A 23,670-nucleotide genomic window follows, 5' to 3' on the forward strand; every position below is an offset into this window, starting at 1 on the left:
GGTGGCTGGGCTTTTTTCTGCCTCAGAGTGTACCTGCCTAGGCAGCTTGAACCTTTCAATACTGACTGCTATGCTGATCAGATTCCGCGGACCTCAGTTCATAGACTCGGAACACCTTGGCTTTGGAAAAGATCTCAGGGATCATCTGATGCGAACTCAAACTTCTACCCCATGCGTAGCGCCCCTTACCATCACCCTGAATTCAAGCCTTCGCTTGAATACCTCCAGGGATATAGACTCACCTGCCTTTTGAGGAGGTCATCTGGTATACAAGGGTGCAAAATATTAGGTAATTTTTTCTCACGTGAAGCTAAAATCTATTACTTTTAAATTGCCCCTATTAGTCTTTTCTGGACCTACTTTGGAGCCACTTGAAATAAATTGAATTTGTCTGTACCTAAGGCCTAGCATTATTATTATTTTTTAAAGATTTTATTTATTCATTTGACAGAGAGACACAGTGAGAGAGGGAACACCAGCAGGGGGAGTGGGAGAGGGAGAAGCAGGCTTCCTGCTGAGCAGGGCGATGCGGGGCTAGCATTATTTTTTCTAAATAAACTTTTCATTTTGGAATCGTTTCAAACTTCTAGAAGAGTTGCAAATATTGTACAGAGAGATCTGTCATTTCTTAATACAGCTCTTCTACCCGCTCATCTCTCACATATTACATTTTTCCTGTGTCTTCAATCTCTTTCATGATCCTTCACCCTTCTGCTCAATTAATACGTTCTGTAGTCAACGTCCTTCCTAAATAAGACACCCAGAACCGAGAGCTGGAAAGCTCCAATGTATTCTCTGAGCAGGAAGGGGAAGAGTGGGACCATCACCTCCCCTGATCTCTACACTGCACTCATGTGGATGCAGAGCCCACAGCCACTTCACATTACTGACTCATCTTTGATTCAGAAAGACTCTCAATGGGATGGGAGAAGGTGACATATAAAGGTAAATGTAAAACCTGCATCTTTTAGGTTCAAAAAAACCAAATTGTGCGACAGCCTTAAAAAGAACCAAAGAAATGAAAATTAAACCAATAATGCTATACCATCTGTTACCAACCAAATGAACTAATATTTAAAGGCAATAATATTCTATGCAGCTGAGGGTAGAGTGGGACCAAAAATTGCTTCAATCTCTCCTGAAAGTAGCATGTATCAAGAACCTTTGCAATATGCATTCCTTTTGACCTCCCTTCTACCTCTAGGAATTAATTCTTTTTTTTTTTTAAGATTTTATTTATTTATTTGACAGAGAGAGACACAGCGAGAGAGGGAGCACAAGCAGGGGGAGTGGGAGAGGGAGAAGCAGGCTTCCCACGGAGCAGGGAGCCCGATGTGGGGCTCGATCTCAAGACCCTGGGATCATGATCTGAGCCGAAGGCAAAGGCTTAACGACTGAGCCACCCAGGCGCCCCTCTAGGAATTAATTCTAAGAAATTAGCACGCGCGCGCACACACACACACACGCACAAAGAAATAAGCACAAAAGGAAAAGCATATTTATACATCAAGATGTTCCTCACAGAACGATTAGTGGTGAAAAACACTCAAATGTCCAACAATAGAACAATTAACTAAATTATTTTAAATCATTGTTTTAATGTATGCCGCCATTAAAATGCTGCTTCCCAAGAGTTTTAAAAGATGTCAGCACGTGCTAAGAATGTAACATTAAGTGAAAAAGCAGAATACAATTTTTTTAAAGATTTTATTCATATTTGAAAGAGAGAGACACAGCGACAGAGGGAACACAAGCAGGGGGAGTGGGAGAGGGAGAAGCAGGCTTCCCGCCGAGCAGGGAGCCCGATGCGGGGCTCGATCCCAGGACCCTGGGATCATGACCCAAGTGGAAGGCAGACACTTAACCGACTGAGCCACCCAGGCACCCCCAGAATACAAATTTTATATGTCCAGTGTGATTCCTGCTATCTGTTGGAAAAAAGTTTTAAGTTGAATTACATGAAATTGCCCTCTTTGGTAGGTCAAATGATTGAGTACCGGCCATTTCATGTGGTTCAATCTCATACATGCATAGACCATAAGACTGTAAAAAGATGTGTTAGAGGTTAATAATGGTTAACTTTGGATGATAAGTTTGTGGACAGAGTTGTTATTTTTATTTTATTTTTTTCTACACTTCTCATTTCTCTCCAGGGGGTGAGTACTATTTTATAACCAGAAGAAAAAGGTAATTAATTAAAAAAAAAAAACAGGCACAAGAATAGTATTGGGGAAACCTTGCTGACAGCTCTTCGTATGAAAATGACCTTGAGGTTCAAATGTCCCAAGCTCCATGGCGTTAAGAATTGTACTGCAGGGAAAGAATGCAGGCTTCAGAGCCGAGAGACGAGGTTTCCAAACCCAGGACTGTTACTCACCAGCTATGTGACCTTGGGCAAATTACTTAACTTCTCTGAGCCTCAGATTCCTCATCTGCAAAATGGGGGATAATATCTAACTTGCAGGCTTGTCAGAAGAACAAATGAAGTATCAGTTAGAGTATCTAGACAGTGCCTGACACTCACAAGACACTCAGAGCATGTTAATTTTTCCCCACTTCTACCCCTCACCCCCAGCATCCACCCTTCAACAGGAGTCATGGGTCCAAGATCACGGTAGGAAGTATGAGTTATAAAGAAGCTATATTGCATTCTCAGTTACAGTAACGGAGTGCTGTGGGACACCAGGCAACACTGGAACGTTTGAAGTGTTTCGTCCAGTTCTGGGCATGCTATTTTAAGAGACACATTAATAAACTGGAACATTTCCAGAGAAGGGAAGAGTGCATGAAAAAACTGGGTACATTGCACCCCGAGGAAACAAATAAACTTAGGAAAGAACAGTATTAGAACGATTGACAGGTAGAAGCATTAGCTCCAGGGGGAGGAAGCTACCAAAAAGATATCTGACTCAGAGTGACCAAAACTTTTCTGAGAGCAAGAGGCAACATTTGATGGGATGGCTGCCATGTGACATTGAGCGTCACCACTGGTGTGACTGTGATCCCAGAAGCCAGGAGCCACCTCTCAGGAACGTAGATGAGAGCCTAGGAGCCTCACTCCTAGGACCACCTGGCTAGCAGCCCTCAGTTCAGAAGCAGATTTGGGCCAGTCTGTTGACAGCATGAGGAGGCACGGGGTGACAGTAGGGGGCGTTCAGGCTGAATGTTCTGCATTGTCCTGAGGCTGGGCGGATTGTCTGCCAGGGAACCCTCAGGACACCAGCTAACTCCACTTGTCCCTGCGTTATGTGTGTAAGTTCTGATCCAGAAAGAGCCCTGCTCCCAGGAGGCCTGATGTGACCTCAGTGCACCCGCCCTCCACATCTGCAACGGGCACCACCTCCCAGGGGGCTTGCGGTCCAGAAGCCTCACTGCTGTCTGTCCTGGATCAAGTTGCCTGTCTCTCTGCCATGTTTCCTGACTGGGCCACCTTCCTTCTGCATCCTCTAGATCAGGGGTCAGCAGGACTTTTTCTGTAAAGGGACAGATAATAAGTGTTTTAGACTTTGGGTGCCCATTGGGGCTCTTGTAATCACTCAGCTCTGCTCATAGTGCACATTGCCATAGCTATGTCTCAATAAAACTTTATTTGCAAAAGCAGGTGGTGGGCTGGGTTTGGCTCAAGGGCCATAGTGTGCCAACCTCAGCTCTAGGTAAGCAAACCCCATTTTTTTTTTTTTAAAGATTTTATTTATTCATTTGAGACACAGAGAGAGAGAGAGCATGAGCAGGGAGAGAGGCAGAGGGAGAAAGAGAAGCAGGCTTCCCACTGAGCCAGGAGCCCGATGTGGGGCTCGATCCCAGGACCCTAGGATCATGACCCGAGCTGAAGGCAGACGCTTAACCATCTGAGCCACCCAGGCGCCCCAGCAAACCCCATTTTATTTACCCAAGCATCAGCCTGGTCCTTTCTGCTAATCTGAGTCCACTGTGGGCTTTTGTCAGTGACTACAATGGCACGTGCCAAGGAAGGAAATTGAAAAAAAAGACAGCCAACAAATGCTGATTTCCATCATCATTTGATTAGAAGAAAAAAGACATTTCAACAATAAGAGACAGGATGATTCAAATCTCTGAGTACAAGACAAAGCTTGTGGACCAGCATCTAGGCACCAGTAAATCACATGGCCTGAAAACCTTTCTGATCTTAGGGATTTTAATTTTTTTTTTTTTAATGTGAGTTGAAGCCAAGGTAGGTCTCCTTTCCACTACTTTTGGCCAATTAATATTCTGAGTTAAGTCCAAACTTTGCATTTACCTTTGTCAAACTTCATCTCCTTGTTTTGGGATTTTAAGTTTCAACCCTGGATGAATATCATGGTTAAGGCCCTGGGCTCTGTTCTTCCCCAGCTGATGAGTCTAAGCCAACAGTGTCTCCGATGTGGTTTCAGTAGACATAACTCACAAAACCAAAAGCTCCGTGGGGTCCTCAATAATTCTTAAGGGTGTCAAAGGGTCCCAAGGCCAAAAGGTTTGAGAACCACTGGCCTAGGACAATCCTGTATCCCAGCCCTCTGCCAGGGATGGTCCAGGGGTGGGCAGGCTCCAGTCACTTTGGGCCAGTGAGATGTGAGGAAAAGCTTGCTGGGGTTTGGGTGAAGAAGCTTTCTCGCTCTTGGGAAGGAGCCATAGGAAGTCTGGCTGTCCCTCCTCCTGGACAAGCAGGCATGGGGAAGCATGTAGCTGTCATCACCAAGGCCGTCATCCAAATCGAGAAGTGGCAGCCTCGAGAAGAAGCCACCAGGATAGCAGGAGGAGAAATGGAAAGAACCTGGTCCTTTGGCAGCTTCTCAGTGCTGCTTTATCAAAGAGTTCTGAAACCTGTTCTCTGCATCCCCAGTTACATGAGCCACATCTGTTTATTAGGCAAGTTGGAAATTTCTGTTTCTTGCAGCCCAGAGCATCCTTTCGAACCTCTGTGCTGCCTGCCATCCATCATAAGAATGTTCTCTCTTAATTTTATGGATTTTGCCAATGTCATCACATAAACTTCCTGTCCTCATAGAAGTCAATGAGAGAAATGGTCACCTGCGGGGGTCAGAGCCCATCCACTCTTCCAAAACCATCTGTACACACTGATCAATGCTTGCCGGGTCTCGTTATTAAGGTACCCTGCTCTGGCCAGACCCGAAGACCCCCTGTGTGTCCTCCAACTGGATGACAAGCCCCGGGAGGGAAGAAACCCGAGTCTCCAGCTTGGTCCCCGGATCAGTCTCCCTCATACAGAGCAGGACTGACTGGCTAGAGAGAGGAGTCCTAGAAAAAATTCAGAAGTGGGTATGGTCTGTCTCCCAACCTCATCTTCTCCCTTCACTCTGCTGCTTCCCCCCCATGCTACTCTCACATGCCCCCACCCCATCCTCCAAGGGACCAGCAAGCCTGTCCATCCAGATTCCCACTGGGGAGTTTAGCCCATGGGGCTGCAAAAGAGCATCTCCCAGGGGGACGCACACCATAACCAGGGAGGCAGCAAAAGCTAGAGGAAGGACTCAGGCTCTTTTTGGAACTAACTTGGTTTGACTCCTGCCTCCACTAGTTTCTGAGCGTGTCCCTTCACCCCTCTGAGCCTCACTTTCCTCATCTGCACAATGAAGAAAATAACGACCTTACAACGGATCCTTCTGAGGGTTTAGCGTCATTATGTATCCCGCAACCGGCACATGGTAGGTGTTCAGTACAACAACAAACATTCACTGGGCACCTGGTAAGTGCCAGGCATTGTGCTGGGGCCTGGGGGCCTGAAAATGAATACGATTCTGATTTGTCCCTGCAATATCCCTACACCTCGACCCATGCCTGGCTCACAGTAGGTGCTTGATAAATGTTTGTTAAGTGAATTCATGCCTTTGAAGAGCTTGCATTTTAGTGAGAGAGATGGATGCCCATGGCACATGATGATGATTTTGTTTAACGTAGTGGGTAATATTTTGGAGGCCAACACAGCATATTAAGGGAGTCCTTCCTGGGAGCGGGGAGGCGGGTAGAAAGGGCTTTCTGGAGTTGCTGGGCTGGAATGGAGTCTTGAAGGATGTGTTTGAATCAGGCAGGAAGAGTAAGGATGGAAGGGCTCTCTGAAACTAATGGCCCCTCAGGGGAGGCCTCTGGAGGCACCCGGAGAAGCTCAGCCCACCGCTCAGCGTCCTCTCTCAAATCAGGCCTGCCCTGCAGCCACCAGCCCTCTCCTTCCCCTCAGAGTCCGAGATGCCCTGAGAGCAAACATTTATTGAGCACTTCCTATGGCCGCTCACCCTTCTCAGCACTTCCCTGGATTACCTCGTTTGGTTCTCTTGGCAAGTCTGTGAGGTCAGAACCATGATCAGCCCCATTTCCTTGATGGAGAAACCGAGGCACAGAGAAGTTAAGTCCTCCCAACCCCCGCCAAGGTCACAGTCAGGGTTCAGACTCACCAGCCTGGCTCCGGGCATTTAGCCAGCACGTTGCTTCTCCTTTGCTCTCATGACTAAATCACCCCCAGTGTCGTGGCGGCCCAGGGAGGTTCTCACTGTGCCCGGATCTTCGTGAACACCATCTCCAGGCTGACAGACCAGGGCAGTGAGGCAGGCCCAGCGAACCCCGGATGATGAGCAGGGTGGGGTGGGTGACAGGAGCAGCTCCTGGTCCCCTGATCTTGCCCCGGGGCTGGCTCCACTCTGTCTTCTCACCCTGTAGGCCCCCAGCCAGGGAAAGAAGGGCAGACAGGCTTACCCGCTTCTCATTGGACGAGTCGTTCACGTTAAGCCCGCAGGCCAGGTCAGGCCTGGGGAAGGTTTCCGACCAGCCGTCCTGTGTGCAGTTTCGAAACATGGAACCTGTGGGGGCCAAGCATCTTGCAGGTGAGCAGTGGGGACTGGGGACAGATGGCCTGGGGTCCCGGGTACCCTCAGCCACACCTTAGGGGCGGCGTGGCGCTTCCCCATCGCTGGGCCCCAGCTGCCTTTCTTTGAACCACAAGGTCAGCTCCCAATTGGCCCAGCCGATCCTTGAAGAATATGTAAGGGTCAGTGAGAAGGAGCGGGAAAGGGGCGCCTGAGTGGCTCAGTCGGTTAAGCATCTGCCTTTGGCTCAGGTCGTGGGAACGAGTCCCACATAGTGCTCCCTGCTCATCGGGGAGTGGGCTTCTCCCTCTCCCTCTGTGATCTCTCTCACTTTCGCTCTCTCTCAAATAAATAAAAATCTTAAAAAAAAAAAAAAAGGGCAAAGATGCAGATGTGTGTGCACAGGTGAGAGAGAGACCTGTGGACCCCCGAGGCCTCGATCTACAAACAGGCCAGCTCTGAACAAATGCCCTGTTCAGCCTCCAAGCACTACTTGTCCTCTCCCCGGGGTCCCACGGCCTCGCCCACCCCCATATCCCTCTGTGCCAGGCACAGGGCTCCACAGACAGGGTTGACACACACCGCAGTCCCCTATGGTCACAGCAGCTCTCCCCCACTGCACTCCCAACCCGGCAGAGCTTCCGGTCACCGCTCCCCAGCCCGGCTGGCTGCCCCCAGGCCCAGCCCCACTCCAGGGGTCTCTCAGGCCCCAGGGCACCAGGGCTTCACCCCAGGCCTGTCCACTCCCACCCTACCCCTCACCTTCCCTTCCGGGGCTCCAATCTCAGCATCAAGCTCCCTCAGTGCTCCAGGGGGGACCCCCCTGCCCATCCTCCACACCCACTGGCTGAGGTGCCACTTCTGGTTTTTTGTGGGTTTTCCCAAAACAGGGGGTGCTCCTTGACCCCTTGGGTGTTCGCAGGAGATAAATATAAACCTTCGCAATGGCAGCACCCCAGTGCTCTTGCAAGGGATTACAGTGTCCCATATGATACAAGGGGCCAAGTGTCGTGCTCAAGGACAGTGGTCCCAAGCGATTCTGATTATATACCCCCAACCAAAAAAACCCCATTGATCTCACTCTTTAAGGGTTGTGTATTTGCTCAATTATAAAATCCCGTGCTCTACTATAATAATACCTGGTGATTACTATGTGCCAGACACTGTCCTCAGCCTGTGACAGGTAGCGACTCCTTTAACCCTAACAAGACTATGAACTAAGCAGTTACCTTTATAGTAAAACATATTATAACATGTAAATACTGCATCCATTTTACAGTTGGGGAAACTGAGGCACACCATGGTTAAATAATCTGCATAAGATCACAGCACAGGAAATGGGAGTTGAACCCCGGGGTCTCAGACCCTCACTCTCAGCCACACACTATGTACCAATCCCCTTTCTTTCTCCTGCTTTCTCCTACTATGTACTGATCCCAGGACCCACTGCCATTTAATGGGTGGGTTCCCCGAGAACCTGGCATGGTTGGCAAGGACCCAGCCATTCCCATAGTGAAATGTCCCATACCGAGGAAGTTCTATTTCAAATCTCACTTCCCGCCCTGCTCCCCAGCACCTGAAAACCCCCAGCAGAGCAGGGGCACTGAGGTAGACCGTCCAGGGGGCCGCCCCTCCCAGAAAGGAAGGAGTTTTCAGTCTTCCCAGCAACACCTCCGCATTTCTCTGCATTGTAAATCACAGGAGAGCTGCGATCCTCCCGCAGAGCTCACCACCGGCCCGTTCTCCTCCCCGCACAAGGCCAAGGCCAAGTCCCGTGCCCTTCACACAGTGGTGGCTGGCTTCCCTGCCTCCCCTAGCAGCTGATGAGCTCCCGAGGGCTCCGGGGCCCAACCCAGAGCCCTTGCTCATCCATTTGCTGGCTGGTGGGCCAGAACAGCAACTGAGTGGAGAAGAGCCTGCTCTAAATTCTTCTATAAGAGAACAGGGAAGTTTGCCCACACAGAGCTTTTGGAGCAGAAATCCGAAGACTGGGGAAGGGGAGCTGCCAGCTGTGAAGGAAGTCTTGGGAAGCGACCAGGAGGAGTCGCCCTCCATGGACTGACGGCCCAGCTGCATCCTCTACTCCAGAGGAGGGCCAAGCGCTTGTCCCAGGATCTGGCTGCTGCCCGTGTGGCAGAGGTGCCGGGGGACTGGTCGCAGCCCTGGAGATAGAAGCTCTGACACCCACTCTGCTCTAATTTGTACCTTCCCCAGGGACCTTAGCCACCCCGGTTGCCTTACATGCTCCTCTCTGACAGGCCTCGGGTCTGGACCACTGGTTCACAGGGTTCAGGGTCAGATGGGTTCCGCTGAACTCGAGAACTGTGGCTGGCATTTCTGGAACCAGCCACTATGCTCATTTCCAGATTTTGATCTAATCCTCCCAGCTCTCAGTGACTGGCTTATTTTCCAGACAAGAAAACCAAGGCCCAGGATTGGGTAACAGGGCGCAGCCAGGATGTGACTCTTCACTGTGCCTCCCTCCCTGCAGTCCCGGGGCAGCTTCTACCATCAGGAGACCTCGGCCTTCCACATCCAGGAATGCCCGGCCCCTGAAGGCTTCTGAGACCAGGAGCACAGGTTTCCAGCTAGCCAGATCTGAGTGTGAACCCCAGCCCTGCCTCTTGGTCGTCTGGGTGTGAGCTTAGGTACCTCACTTTTCTGTGCCCAGTGACAATAACCACCCACTTGCAGGACCGAGCAGGGAACATGATAGCACCAGGAAGGGCCCAGACTGGTGCTTGCCGGGCCGGGAGTGTGACTCGCTCCTCCTTTCAGCCTTTCCAAAATGGAGCAGCGGTGGTGGGGCTTGGAAGCATGGAATTTAGGAGGGGGTGCAAGATTTCTATAGTTAAATCAAGGGAGCTAGGTTGTCAGACGGGAAAACATGGTGGTCCAATTTCGGCTTGGTTGGATGGGAAGTTGGATTAAGAGAACACAAACTCCCTGGAGCCCAGAACCGGTTATCAGCCAGTGTGTCCCTAGAGGCTGGGCTGGGCTGCCTGTTTTGGGGCCTTCTCCTCACTGACCCAGTGGGATTCTCCAGACAGATGCTGCATGTGATCCAGGACAGGCGCCCGGTGTGACTAAAAAGACGGTGCCCTTTGCTGCCCGGGCTTTTGGCAGAACTGCTGAGAAGACAAGGGTTGGGCTCTCTCTGGAGTCCCTTCAACCCCACCCACTTCCCCTGGGGTTAATCCCTAATAGGACGGGGCCCCGTCCTTACCCAGGTTCAGGTCAATGTATACCTCAAGGGCCCCTGAAGGTACAGACAGTAATTTTGAGCATATACATATGTGCAGTTTGGGGAAGAGCCAGTCCAAAGCTTTTATCCAATTCTCAAAAGGCTCCGGGAACTTACCAGGTTATAAGGAACCTCTCTACTGAGTTAAGGCTCAGGGAAAGGCCAAAGTCTGACCCTGCCGCAGAAGTGTGTTTTCTAACAAGGAACTCTGGAAGACCAGTGCCCCATTAAGAATCAAAGGAATGCATCCTGGAGGGAACATTCTAGACCTTGGCACACACAGAAAAATATCTGGGGACAGATTCTGACCTGCAGTTTCTCTAGTCACATGGACAACCATCCTGTCTGGGCTCCTGTAGTGGGGGCCCTGGGAAATAATTTATTATTATTATTTTCTTCTCTCAAAAGGAAGGGTCGGTCCAAAACACCAGACTGTCCTCACCGGGCGCTCCTCCCTGGGTTGGGTTGGGGAGCCTTGGAATCCTGTGGGAAACCACTGAGGGGAGCCTTCCTTCCTGAGAGGAGTCCAGGGGGCTGGGATCTATGGGGAGGGAAGATGGTGGTAGGAAGATGGTTCTTGGTGGCTAACTGAGGCGGACTGGTCCTGACCCGTGCTCCTGGACTGGCTGGTGCCCTGGGCTTGGGGATGGGTATGAACAGAGTGGCCCTGGGGTCCCTGGGTGGGGGGGTTAGTGACACTGCCCCCCAGCAAGGGCAGAGCACTGGGGTGGGGGGGTGGGCAGGGTCTCCCTGTGGACTGGTAGAGGGGTGGCTCCTGCAGCCCCACAGCGACACCATGTGGCATCAAGAAGAAACTGCAGCAGAGGTATGCCTTTCACCCCAACTTCCTCCCCCACAACGGCAGACCTAGAAATGAGCTCCTGGGTGAACTCCGGGGGTCTTGAGCAATTAAAGGGTTGGGGATCCTCAAAAAGGAGTCAGTGGGCTACTAGTTAATGAGGCAGGCAGGCGTTCTAGCAATTGATTGGGAAGGATTTGGCCAGGAACACGGCCCTGCCTGGCCCCTCTGCAGACAGGTAGGAGGGACGTTGATAGGAGAGGCAGAGGCACTGCGGCTCTGGGAGGGTTGTGAAGGGAAGGCTGGGAAAGGAGGAGAGCTTCAAGTCCCTCCAACTGGAGAGCTTGGTCAGCGAGGGAGGAGCACTGGATGGGGAGTCCAGGATCTGTCCTGGCCTTGCACCTGACCAGCATGTTGTCGTAGGTCAACCATGTGTGGATTAATCTCATGTGTCGGGAGCTCCATGGACCCCAGACATAGACGTGGAAGGGTCACGCTGGGAGAAAAAGACTGTTGGTAAGTTTGCTGGCATGTGTTTGCAGGTGTGGAGGAGGGGAGGCAAGAAGGGAGAAGAGAGGAGGAGAAAGGACAAAGGAAGATATTTGAAATTCATTTCCAAGCACAACCTTAAAGACTGGTCCTGTTTATTCTCCCCATTTTCCAGATAAGAAAATCAAGGCTGAGAATGAGTAACTTGGGCTCTCAGGCCTGGGAGACTGACCCCTGGCTGGACCACACGTTCCCTCGTCCCTTGCAGGTCAGTGTCGCCACATGACTGAATTCTGGCAGAGGCAATGTGGACAGAAGTGGGATCATATTCAGGCCTGGTGCTCATCAGGAGCGCCCTGTTTGCACGTTAGGCGGGCAGGCATTATACACATGTACGAAGGCTTTGAGATTTGGGACATCTGTCTGTTTCGGCAGCGGACGTTATCCAAGCAGTAAGTGGAGAAGGGGGACTCAGACCTATCTCCCCGGCCCCCTGCAGTTCCTGTCTGCAGGGCATCCAGGAGGCTGAGCGGGACTGTGAGCTACCACAATGTGCTCCCCAGATCTGTGTGTGTTTGTGTGTGTGTGTGTGCGTGCGTGCGCGCATGTGTACTAGGAATTTACACTCCTCTCCCACCCTGCATGGTCTTGTGTTCCTCGCTGGTCAACCTTTCCTTACCTGGCTTTGGGATGCTGGTGGGTTTTAGTGTAAAGTCATCTTTTCTGGTTTGTTCTTGTGAAGGGCCTCATTGGCCAGTGTTTCCTGCCCCGCATAGATGAGGGGAGGGGTTAGCAGGGCCAGGTGAGGCTTTCGACTTTAAATGACCTCACGGAGGACAGGGGCCAAAAGCCATGAAACCACCTTGCCTCCACCCAGCATCACCCCCCCCCACCACAAGGCTGTAGTCCCACCTTGACCATGGCATCGAAGGACAGGGCACTGGTTTTGAAGTCGGAGAAATGTGAGTTTGAATCTTAGATTCTCCATCTTCTAGCCGTGAACCTTAGGCAAAGTGCTAAACCCCTCTTAACTCCCTGTTATTTTTGCTTTTTCCTGGGTCAAGTGGAGGAGACAAGTTCTGTGATTGGCAGGGGAGTTGTGATGGTTCAATGAGCCTGTGTATATAAAAATGCCTGGCAGGTGGGGCTTTAGCCAATGTTAGTCCCTGAATATCCCCTGTCTGACACAGTCTCCCTCCCTCCCTGCCTCAAATTAAGAAAATCCTTGTAAACTGCAGTTTTCCTTAGGCAAGAGATCACCCAGGAGGCGAGGGGCTTTCGGGGAGGGCACAGTTTATCAGCAGGGCCTGGCAGAATGGACACATAGAAAGTAAGTGTTCTGGAAAGCTAGGTTGTGCCACGTGGGACCCAGACCCGGCGGCTGGAACAAGGGGTCTGGTTGCTAAGGGGGCAGAAACATGGAAGGAAGTAGGGGAGCCCAGCTGGGGATGTGGGACAGAGAGAAGCAAGCCCAGTCTCCTTTATCACTTCCTAGTACACTGCCTCCTGGCCCCCTTCCTTGGGACCCTGCGAATCGAGCCCACCTCACGCCCCCAAGCAAGGCTTCCAGGCCCCAACAAGGACCACCTCCCACTAGTCCGTTCACCACTTGTCCCCAGAGGTTCTTTGGTCTCCAGGCCAGGGCCCCACCCAGAGGGCCACCCACTGCCTCACAGCCGGGACCCGTGGGCTGAGTGGTTACCATTTCTGCCAGTGAGCATTCGGAGGAATGGGGGGCACCCCACTTCCACAGTCCGTCCCAGCGCGGAGGAGGGCCAGCAGCTCATGTTGTCCCACAGCCCCTCGCAACCTGCCAAGACGAACACAACATTAGACAGGGAGAGAGCGTGGGCCAAGGGCCTCCCCCCATACAGCCTGTCACCATCCCCAACACTCGGCCTGCTAGGAGTTCCCGTGCGGTATTGACTCTTCGAGATCAGGAACCAGTGGGGTCTGATGTGGCTTTTTATCTTTGGGGCCTTCGACTCTGCCATCTACACAGTAAGCGCTCACGTTGAAGGTGTGAAGGAAGGAGGGAACACACATTATCTCATGTAAGTGTCACCAGGGCAAGTCTGGATTTCTCTAGAGCAGAAGACAGAACACCTCTTGGCCTCAGCTTGCATTAGACTCGACAGCAGGGGGCCTCCAGCCTGGCTGCACAGTGTAACCATCTAGGGAGCTTTATTATTTTTTTAAATTTTTAAAAAGATTTTATTTATTTATTTATTTATTTCTTTATTTATTTGTCAGAGAGAGAGAGCACAAGCAGGGGGAGCGGCAGAGGGAGAGGGAGAAGCAGGCTCCCCGCGGAGCAGGGAGCCCGATGCGGGGCTCGATCCCAGGACCCTGGGATCCTGACCTGAGCCAAAGGCAGACACTCAATGGACTGAGCCACCCAGGCATCAGCAGAACATACAGAACTGGGCCCTCCACCCAGGGATCCTGATTTAATTGGTGTTGGGAGGGGCCCAGGAGTGATACTGTGTTAAAACAGGAGCCTGTTTCCCCACATGCATTCCTCGGAAACAGGCTTTGGTCTGAGCACTGACTTCTGGATTCCACGTTAAGGTGCCGGCCTTCCAGTCCTCGGCCTGTCAGCTCTGGTTTGTGCTAGTGAGAGTCCATCACCCTGTGCTTTTCACACACATGAGCTCATCTAACCCACAGCAGTGCTCCAAGGCAACTGGCCCTGTCCTTGTTTTATAAATGAAGTGATGAAGCAGAGAAGAGAAGCAGGTTCCTGTAGTCCCACAGCCCAGGAAATGCAGGGGCTGGAAAGGGTTTGTCCAACTACACTGCTCCATGCCACCTCCCAGGCTTCACCCACCTGCCCTGTCTCCTCAGGGGCACCAATCCCAGCTTCCAAGAGCCTTCCTCATGGAGCCAGGCTAGGGGAGCTGGAGAGGGGCCAGGAGGTGGCGGGGAGGCAGGGTGTGAAGCTGGGCCAGGAAGGAAAGAGGGAGGATGCAGAGAGCTGGGCTGAAGGCAGTTGGGGCTCTCCTCTTGCAGGGGGGTCGGCCCCCAGAGGGATGGGGGGAGAGCGGAAGTGGGAAGTCAGGATGCCCGGCTGGGGGCTCTGGAGGTAGAGCCACCCCTGAGTGACAGACAGACCGTGGGCCCAGGGCAAGGTCGCTGGTACAGAATGAGAGAGAGCTTGGACACAGAGGCAGGGCTTGGACGGGGCTTGCCCAGGACGGTGGAAGCATCTTGGGACTGAGGACCAGGGTCTGTGTCACTCGAGGAATGTGGGAGATGAGCAACCCCTTGGATGTCCCTGAACCTTCACCCCAACTCTCACAGTGAGGCCTGAAAGAGGAGGGGCTGGAGCTGTCCATCTGAGCTCCTCCCAGAGCACCCAGGCAGGGTTTACCACCGTCCAGGCAACTGGTCGTCCACATTCCAGCCGTGGATGCTGCCTGCCAGGCCTGAGCAGGGTCTCTCAGAGCTTGCAGGCTCCCAGTGACTCTGGCCTCCCCAGATGGCCCTGGGATGGCGACACCAGTCTGGGAAGACCTGTAACAGATGACGCACTGTGTCTGTCTACTTGAGTTATTCCAGCATCTGGAGCCTGGAGGATGACGCTGACCCAGGTCCTTTCTCCTTCTGCAGAAGTCTCCGTATGACAGCAGGGTGCCTCATTTACAAGGAGCCGCATGTCTTGTATTAGAAGCGGTTGGGGCACTTCCCAGCTGTGTAAGAATTCAGGGGCCTCTTTCCTCCCTTTGGGAGAAATGAATTCAGGGCTGGGCCCAGCCAGGTCAGCCAGGGCCTGGGCCCAGGGCTCCCGCCCATGAGGCCAGACAAGCCCTGTCCAGTGGTCAGACAGATGGGGAAGGTACCAGGGCATCTGGCAGGCTTCCTGACCTGGGTCATGTCAGGCTGGACCCACGGGGACACTGCCCCGGTGCTGTCAGAAGGCGGTGGAGGAGGGGGCTGGTGGTAAGGGGGGAGCAGGCTCCCCTCAAGGTGAGTGGGGTCCCCTAGCGGCCGGTTCACTGACACGCCCTTCATATCAGCCCTGCAGAGAGAAAAGCCTGGACACGCATCAGACACCGTGGAGCTTGCAAGGGTTGGGTAAGGTCACTGCCCCACAGCAGAGGTGATGGAGATGCGGAACCCAAGCTCCGAGAGGCAAAGTGACACGTGCAGGGGGACAGAGCTGATACTGGTGGAGCTGGTATCCCACCCTCCAGGCTGACCCTTGGTAGCAGCCGACCTGATGCTTCTGCCTCCACGTGGCATTGCTCGTGTCTTGAGCACGGTATCATGCTGTGACAGGGCCACAATCTCTTCCAGCCTCAGCACTGGGAACAGACCTAGTGCTCCCATCCCCAGTGGCATGTTCTTCTAGCCCTACTGGTTGACTGCTTTCAAGTTTAATAGTTACACGTTTTTAAAAAAAGATAATTTAATATATATTAAGCAATTATAGGACGAGCATATCACATCGGTGATTTTATAGCTATTATTGTTTAGAAGGAAGCTAAGTTAAAAATTAAAAGTCAGTTGAAGAAAAGGGAACCCTGGGTGGCTCAATCGGTGGAGCATCTGACTCTGGTTTCCGGCTCAGGTCCTGATCTCAAGGCCCAGAGATCTAGCTCCGTGTTGGGCTCTGCGCTCAGCGCGGAGTCTACTTGAGATTCTCCCTCTCCCTCTGCCCCTCCCCCTGCTCATATTCTCTCTCTCTCTCTCCGAAAAAAATAAATTTAAAAAAGTGGCGGGAGAACCCTCATACACTATCGGGGGAATGCAAACTGGCCATCATAGAAAACAGTACGGAGGCTCCTCAATAAATAAAAATAGAACTACGATATGATCCAGCAATCCCACTTCTGGGTCTATACCCAAAGGAAATGAAATCAGGACCTCAGAGAGGGAGATCTCTGCACTCCCATGTCCACTGCAGCATGGTTCGCAATAGCCAAGGTGTGGAAACAGCCTACGTGTCCATCGAACAATGAATGGACGAGGAGGATTACAATGCAGTATTACTCAGCCTTAACGAAGAAAGAAATCCTGCCTCTTGGGACAACATGGATAAACCCGGAGGACAGTATGCTAAATGAGCTAAGCCAGACACAGAAAGCTAAATGCCGTGTGATCTCACTCCCATGTGGAATGTGAAAGATTCAAACTTACCAAAGCAGAAAGTAGAATGGTCACTGGGGGCTGGGGTCGGGGGGAAGTGGGGAGAGGTTGGCCAAAGGGCACTGAGTTGCAGTTCTGAAGGGTGAATGAGTCTAAGATCTAATGTACAGCATGATGGGAAAAAAAAAGTCAATTGATTGAAAGAGAAAACATTCAGGCAATCAGCACAGGTGTGCGCTGGGCTGCAGGGCCAGGGCAGCCAGGTGGTTCTGTGCGGCTCCTGGCTGCTTCCAGGGACCCCCTTTGCACCGTCCAGGGTGTGAGTGGAGGGCCTCAGACCCCACTTCCCTCCAGGCTCCTGCTCTGAGTAGGGGGAAGGCCTGCACAGGTAAGGCAGGGATGGGAAGAAGGGAGGGCGTCCTGGCACCAGACTCCTTCTGGGGCTCTGGTGGGAAAGGGACAAAGCTCAGAACTCAGGTCACTGTGCGTTCCTGGTAGGTTTAGATCTTGACCCCAGAGCTCACTGCCTCAGCTGGGGGTGAGGAGGTGTCCAGTGAAATAAGCGATGGGGGAGCTTTGTAAATGGGGCTCCTGTTCACTGAGCCGGTAGGGAGGGCTCCCTGCCTCTGGAAAGTCAGGGCTGAAATGCATACAGATTAGCTGCTTCGTGGACAAGCAGGGCCCAGGGCAGCGTGAGGGGCAGCTCTCCACCAGCCCTGATGGGCACTGTCACCACTGACTGCCTAGCTGGAGGGTGGGGCTGGAAAGCTGGGGATGATTAAGTGGGGAGACAGGAGAAGACAGCGTTGCCCACAAATGCCATCTGGGGAGCAGGGGGTGCCTGCCGAGTGACCGTGGCCACAGAGGACAGCACGGGATCCTGAGTTGAAGCAGGATTGTGGGGGAAATAGAGCGAACTTTGGACCCAAATCTAGCTTGGGCGTGCCCCTTACCTCTATGGGCCTCAGTGTTCTCATCTATAAAATGGGCATAGTAACATCCCCCAGGATTTGGGTGAGGATTAAATGATTTGTGTGTTCAGGAGAATATTTTCTGATCTATTAATCTGCCCCCCACTTCTTTTGTCCTTGCTCCTCAGCCTACTGGTTCACATTCTCAGAGGTGGGCAGAAAAATTTTAGAATCTTCCTGGCTTGGGTTTCCAAAGGCTGTGCGGGGGGGGGGGGGGGGAGGGATGGGGACAAGAATTCCAGTGTAAACAAAATGCTTGGGAGAAAACAGAAAAGGAAGTAAGACTTCCCTCAGTCTGGGGAGACAAGGAGGGCAAGCGATGAGCAGGATATACAAGGTTCCAGCGAGAGGCATGAGTGCCCTGCTGCCCATCCAGTCCTGGATGGTGGGGTAGCCCAGAGGAGAAATGGCTATAGGGATCTTTCTAGACGAGCAGGACCACAGACAGCCTTGCAGAGCTCACACCTCCAGCGAAGCACAGAAGTCCGTTGGCCACCACTCTGTGGAGCAAAGCTGAAGACCACATGGGCTCCCCCAGATATCACAGTGCCATGTGAATCTCTAATAGCCCGGGCAAGTTGTGGGGAAGATCCAGAAGAAAACAAGGCTTAGGTTTCTCCATCCCAAGAGAGCGGAGTCAGAATTAAAGGTACAGAAAACTGAGAAAGTTCTATTTTTGCCCACTGGAGTTGATGGACAAAGATTGGTCTCCTTTACACTTGTGAAACCCCCGGCAGTGAGCCAGGCTCAATGACATCTGCTCCTTCGGTCCTATAGTCCTGCTGTCCTGCCCCACCCCTTGTCCCCATAGAGAGGTGGCTCCAGAGGCAGGTCTGCTGATGGGGACGGGGTTGGTATACAGGTAGAGGTGATCTGAGAGGGCAGGACCGGGCCTGGGGCATCTCTCCATCCCCACCCAGCCCGGTGCCTGGCATACAGCCAGCCCTCTGCTAATTGCATGTCTGCTCTGCATCCACCCAGAGAAGAGCATCCATCTTCCAGTCCTTGATTTATTTATAAATAAGCTCAGATGGCCTGACGATAACCTGGGAGTATTTCTGGAGCCATGTGTCAGGCTGCAATGCCACAGGGCCATGACCAAGCCAGGCCCCCAGGGCCATGCTGGGTTGACCAGTGGGTCCTCCGTCACTCCAAGGCCCCTGCACAACCCCCACTGCTCACTGGTCACCAGGGAACCCAAGTTCCCCCTCGCCCTGCCCTTCTGGTCCTCCCCTAGCTTCTGCTTCTGTCAGTGTTAACCCTCTCCTCCTACCTAGAGCTTCCATACCCATCTCCCAGGTGTCTCCTACCCCTGCTCACCGCCATTCACCTGTCTCCTCCCTGAGACCCCTCGGTGGTTCAGGGGCTCCTGCAGCCGCCTGTTCCCTGGCTTCATCCTATCTCCCTTTGCCTTTCTCGGCTACCCTGGCCCCATCCCTAGGCCATCAAAGGGGCAACCCAGTGAGGGCTTTGCTGACGAGCTGATCTACAGCATTGAGGTCAAGAAAGGTGTTGCCCTCCTGGTGCTGGCTGGACCACACACGGAAGTGGTCAGGATGGAGTCAATGGAACTGAAGTCCCAGGTGGCAAAGACATTTCAAAGCACAGCACGGGGAGGAACAACTAAACAGTTGGGGGGAGGGTGGCGGTGCCGAATTCTCTTTAAACCACGAAGCCCAAGCCATTCCACGGGATAAACTGTGTTGGGAGTAGTGAGCTCCCCACCACGAAAAGTATTCAAGCAGAGAGGGGCACAGAATTAGCAGACTGGAAAACACTTCAGATGTTGCATGGAGGCTGCAGGGGATAAGATGAAGGAGGCTTCGAGCCTGAAGCTGAAGTCTGCTTTCCTTGAGGCGGGCTCCTGAGCACTCTATGCCGAGCCCTTCCCCTCCCAGGGACTGGGCAAACTTGTACCCTGCCCCACAGAATCCCCCTCGTGCACCCCAATAGCTCTTCCTCACCTGGCCTAAAGCTCTTCATTTCATGCCACCTCTCCCATTAATTAAAGATTAACTGGCATCAATAATTTGTCTTTTTTTTTTCTAATTTCTAATTTTTAAATCCCTTCTTGGGAGAGTGAGGATATCAGTCACTTACAGCTCAGTCTGGATTGCAAACTACAAAATCCTTAGGATTTAGAGTCAAAAGATGTGGGCTGAGAGTTCTGTTTCAGCTCTGGGAAATCCTGAGTCTCTCAGAGGCTCTATTCTCCTCATCTGTGAAATGGGGTTAATAATGGTACTTACTATACAGGTTAAAAACTAAAAAAAAAAAAAAAAGTCTGAAATGTTATACAAACATAAGTTACTTGTTTCTGAAAAATGAGCCAAGATCCGTTGTGCCCAGGAAAAAAGAGGGGAGGTGAGCTGTGGGCAGGGTGGGCGTGTCGGGCACTGGGGGAGGAGCCAGAGCGGAATCCAGACACGGAGCTGGGAAGGTTTGCTCTAAAAAATTGCATGAAAAGCCAGCATGTCTGAAATACTGGTATAGGCTACAATGTGAATGAACCTCGAAAACATGCTCAGTGGAAGAGGGCAGATACAGAAAGTCCCCTACTGTAGGATTCCGTTTAGAAATCCAGGGTCAGAGTAGAGACAGAGAGCAGATTCATGGTTGCCAGGGGCAGGGGAGGGGGACAATGAGGAGTGATTACTTACTGGGTACGGGGTTTTCTTTTGGGGCGATGAAAATGTTTTGGAACTGGAGGGGTGCTGGCTGCACAGCGTTGTGAATGTCCTGAATGCCATTGAATTGTTCACTCTACAATGGTTATTATGTGAATTTCATCTCATTTGCCCCTTTCCCCTTCCCCCTTCCCCCGCCCCACCCCTCCCACCAAAAGAAGTCAGCCTGTTCCCTCCTGCCCATGTTCTTCAGGACCGGGCAACCAGCTAGCAGAGACAAGAAGGAAAAGGGCATGGCATGTCCCCGCTTTGAAGGCAAGGATACTAAGGCCCAGAGAGGATTAGTGTCTTGCTCAAGGTCACACAGCCCCTAAGAGACAGAGGAATGCACATGTCTTTGTGATTGCCGAACCCACACCTTTCCTGCCACCACACCGATTCTCTGGAACATTCCTCCCTATGGAGAGCCAAAGCCCTTCCACCAGCCAGCTCTGAGGGGGTATCAGCTTCTGTAAACAGAGCAATAAATAGCCTGGTAGAGCAGTCCACATAGCTATTAGGGTGACCCTGAAATGTTCCCACAAAACGCTGGGAAGGCCTTGGCCACCTAACCCGGAATAGCTGAAGAGTTAATTTTTTATTTGTGATAAGTGTGCTGGGCTTGGTGACAGCTCCGTGAGTGGCATTTCCTGTGACTCGTCTGGCGATCAAACATTAACCTCCTCCCCCAGGGAGGACTGAGCAGCTTAACCATTAACCCCGTGCCCCGAGCCGAGAGCCCCTCCTGCTTCAGGCGCCAGGACAGATCCTTGCTGGGGCCGGAGGTCCTGTGGGCGCATGGGCCTCGGTGGCCCGGGGACCTGGGCAGTCTCGGGAGCAGGGCCCAGGGCCAGCCTGCAGGCGGCCTAGCCCCAGCCCTCCCCCGGCCTGGTTCTGATCTGGACGACCACGCCAACGGTTGGCCCCCTTTGCTGTTTCTCCTCTCCCTCCGTCTCTGAGGGAGTTGTCTCCGCCTCGGCCAAACATGCATTCCAAACTCAGATGGATATTCTGCTCTGCGTTCTCAACCTCTCAGCAGAGTGAGCCTAAAGACTTTTCTAGCAGGCCTGATACTCGGACATCCTCTGCTTCGAGGGCTTTTAAAGTAGGCTTTTAAACAAAGCAACAGATTCCCTTTCCTAAATGAAAATTGCTGAAGGCCAACGTGCCAAACAGATCCAAGAGGCTGAGCCCTGTGTGGTGGGGGAAGGGGAAGGTGGGGAGAGGAGCCTGGCCACCTTCACACTCACCTTCCCCGGGGCCTTGCCAAACATTTTTAAATACTGTAAATACAGCACAGTCTTTTTCCCAGATGAGGAGAGTGAGGTCCGGAAGACAGGGTGTGCTCAGGGCCTTCCCCACATCTCCCCAAGGGAGTGAGAGGCACAACCAGGGCAGGAGTCCCTCATGAGCTTTCTCAGACCTGGATGCACAATTAGGACTATGTGGGAGCCTTAAGGAAAAAGGATGACAAGACCTGCTCCAGATCAGTCAACCCAGAACCTGGTGTGGGCATGTTCACAGCCACCCCGAGCCCTGTGATGGGGAGGTCGGCACCCGTATGGTGCCTGGATAGTGGTTCATGGATAGAGGAGCCTCCCAGGGCAGGGCTGAGCGTACAGGTGGACAGAGGACCCAAGCAGAGCCTACCCATCCATGGCAGAGGCCAGCTAAACTAGAGCTGCGGGCGTTCAGGAAATTGTTCCTGGAAGAGCCTAAAAATCAGAGTAGTTGGCAGAGTGAGGAAGAGGGACTGGGGTCGAAGCAGAGGGATCAGCATGTGCAAAGGCCTGGAGGCACCGAGAAATTGATATTGTCATGATACTGTAAGCAACGTGGTTGAGCCAAAGGGAAATGTTTGGGATGGAGGCATGGACAAGATCCAAGAAGGCACTGGACCTCATCCGGGAATCACTGAAGAACAGTGGGACATTTCAAACACATCAGATGCTTATTCTTAAAATAAGCCACCCTTACTTCTCAGGAGGAGCTGAAGTTCCCCATATCTCTCCCAGAGGCCTGGCATTCTAGGCCTTCTTTCTCAGGGCTGAATGAAAGGCCCATGCCCTGTCACTGGAATTTTAGGCATTCACGTGGGCGACATGCAGGCAGAGGCCAGCTGCCAACTCTGCAGCACCCAGGGCTGCCTTGTCGGTACCTCATTCTCTGCTGTTCCAAACACAGCATCTGGGGTAGCAGGAGGGCTCAGGAAATCAGCAGGCTCAGGCTCAACGGTGCCCCCCGCCCCGCAGTGAGTACTGCAAGACCACAGCCTGCCTCCCCACAAGCAGCTTTCGTAGCCAGCAAAGAGGAAGGAAAGGCTCAGGCTATGGGAAAAAGTCATCCTGCCCTGTCTGTTGTGCAGAGGATGGGCGAATCGGTTAAAGCACATTGCAACATCCTGCTGCCCAGCACTCCCCGATTTCCCCCCTGCGTCTGGCTGCTCCTGACAATGCATTCTGGGGACCTCGAGGCTGGCGCCTGGGCACCTCTTCTTCCCTCTCACCCCCTCAACTTGTGCGGCCTCAACCCCTTTGTCACCTGTACAGACGGCTTCCCCAGCCCTGACTCCTCCTCTGAAGTCTCAGCTCTGCATGGCTGGCACTCACCTCCTGATCTTTGTCTCTCCTCCCCCAGAATACCTGGCCTTCCTTGGCCCCATCTTCCTGCTGCTTGGGTGGAACACTTGAGGCGTCATCCTGGACATGCCCACTCATACCTTGCTCCTGAGTCAAGTCATCACCATGTCTTGTCTGGGTTACCATCTAGACCTGTCTCCCATGTGTCCACTCCTCTCCACCTCCACCTCCCCTTGGGAGAAGACCTTGCTCGTATCTCCTTGGTCTTTACCTTTTCTGCACACACCAACCTCATTTTCAAATTGCTAGCCCGCGAATCCCATTGTCTGAAGGCTTTCTCCAGCCACTGGAGCCCACTTTTCCCCCAAGTACAGCAGGCTGGGAGTGCAGGAGAATCAACGCTCCCTCCCCAGAAAGCAGCCCAGGTTCTGACTTGATGGGGAATTGGTGGGTAAATATCCCAGCTCCTCTGCCCCTCTGAGGCATGTGTCCTCTGCTGGCTCCTAATGTGGCCCCAGAGGGCTACAAGCAATAAAACTGCCAGGCTGCCCCAGCATGAATGGCCGGTTAGCACCATGCGACAGGGGTCTGATTTCCTGCCCTGTGTGGAAGGCATTACACCCCTTCCTTAACCCTGTTCTCCCCTGTCCCTCAGTATCCAGCAGGGTGGCAAAAGCTTGAGCCCCTTGGAAAAAGATGGAAAATCGTCTTCAGTTGAGCAGTGGCTACTAAGTATCTGTTAAAGTTCTAGCTATCCTGAACGCAAAAAAATAGAGAACTAAACGAAAAGAACGTCAATGCTCACAGTGATAATGCCAAGTTTAAGGGCCTCGTTCCCTTCTTTGTCTCAGCTCCCCACACTCCTACTGGTGGTTACTGGGATAGCTGCCAAATTAGCTACTTGCTTTGTTTTTTTTTTAAAGATTTTATTTATTTATTTATTTGAGAGAGAGAATGAGAGAGAGAGAGAGAAAGCATGAGAGGGGGGAGAGTCAGAGGGAGAAGCAGACTCCCCG

The 23,670-nt window shown here is 52.4% G+C and overlaps 1 protein-coding gene across 1 annotated transcript in view; it reads right to left on the reverse strand.

The window, feature by feature from the left end:
• SCTR (secretin receptor) overlaps window positions 1-23,670 on the reverse strand; it is a 69,110-nt gene that overhangs the window by 20,768 nt on the left and 24,672 nt on the right. The window contains exons 3-4 of the mRNA XM_028101278.2: window positions 13,050-13,157; window positions 6,706-6,809 (exon numbers count right to left, since the gene is read on the reverse strand). Coding sequence (XP_027957079.1) covers window positions 6,706-6,809; window positions 13,050-13,157 — 212 coding nt within the window. The remainder of the gene's footprint in view (window positions 1-6,705; window positions 6,810-13,049; window positions 13,158-23,670) is intronic.

This window comes from Eumetopias jubatus, unplaced genomic scaffold (genome assembly GCF_037043125.1).
Source record: "Eumetopias jubatus isolate StellerSeaLion01/CBP00866 unplaced genomic scaffold, mEumJub1_p1.0 scaffold_3, whole genome shotgun sequence".
NCBI classification, from domain to species: domain Eukaryota; kingdom Metazoa; phylum Chordata; class Mammalia; order Carnivora; family Otariidae; genus Eumetopias; species Eumetopias jubatus.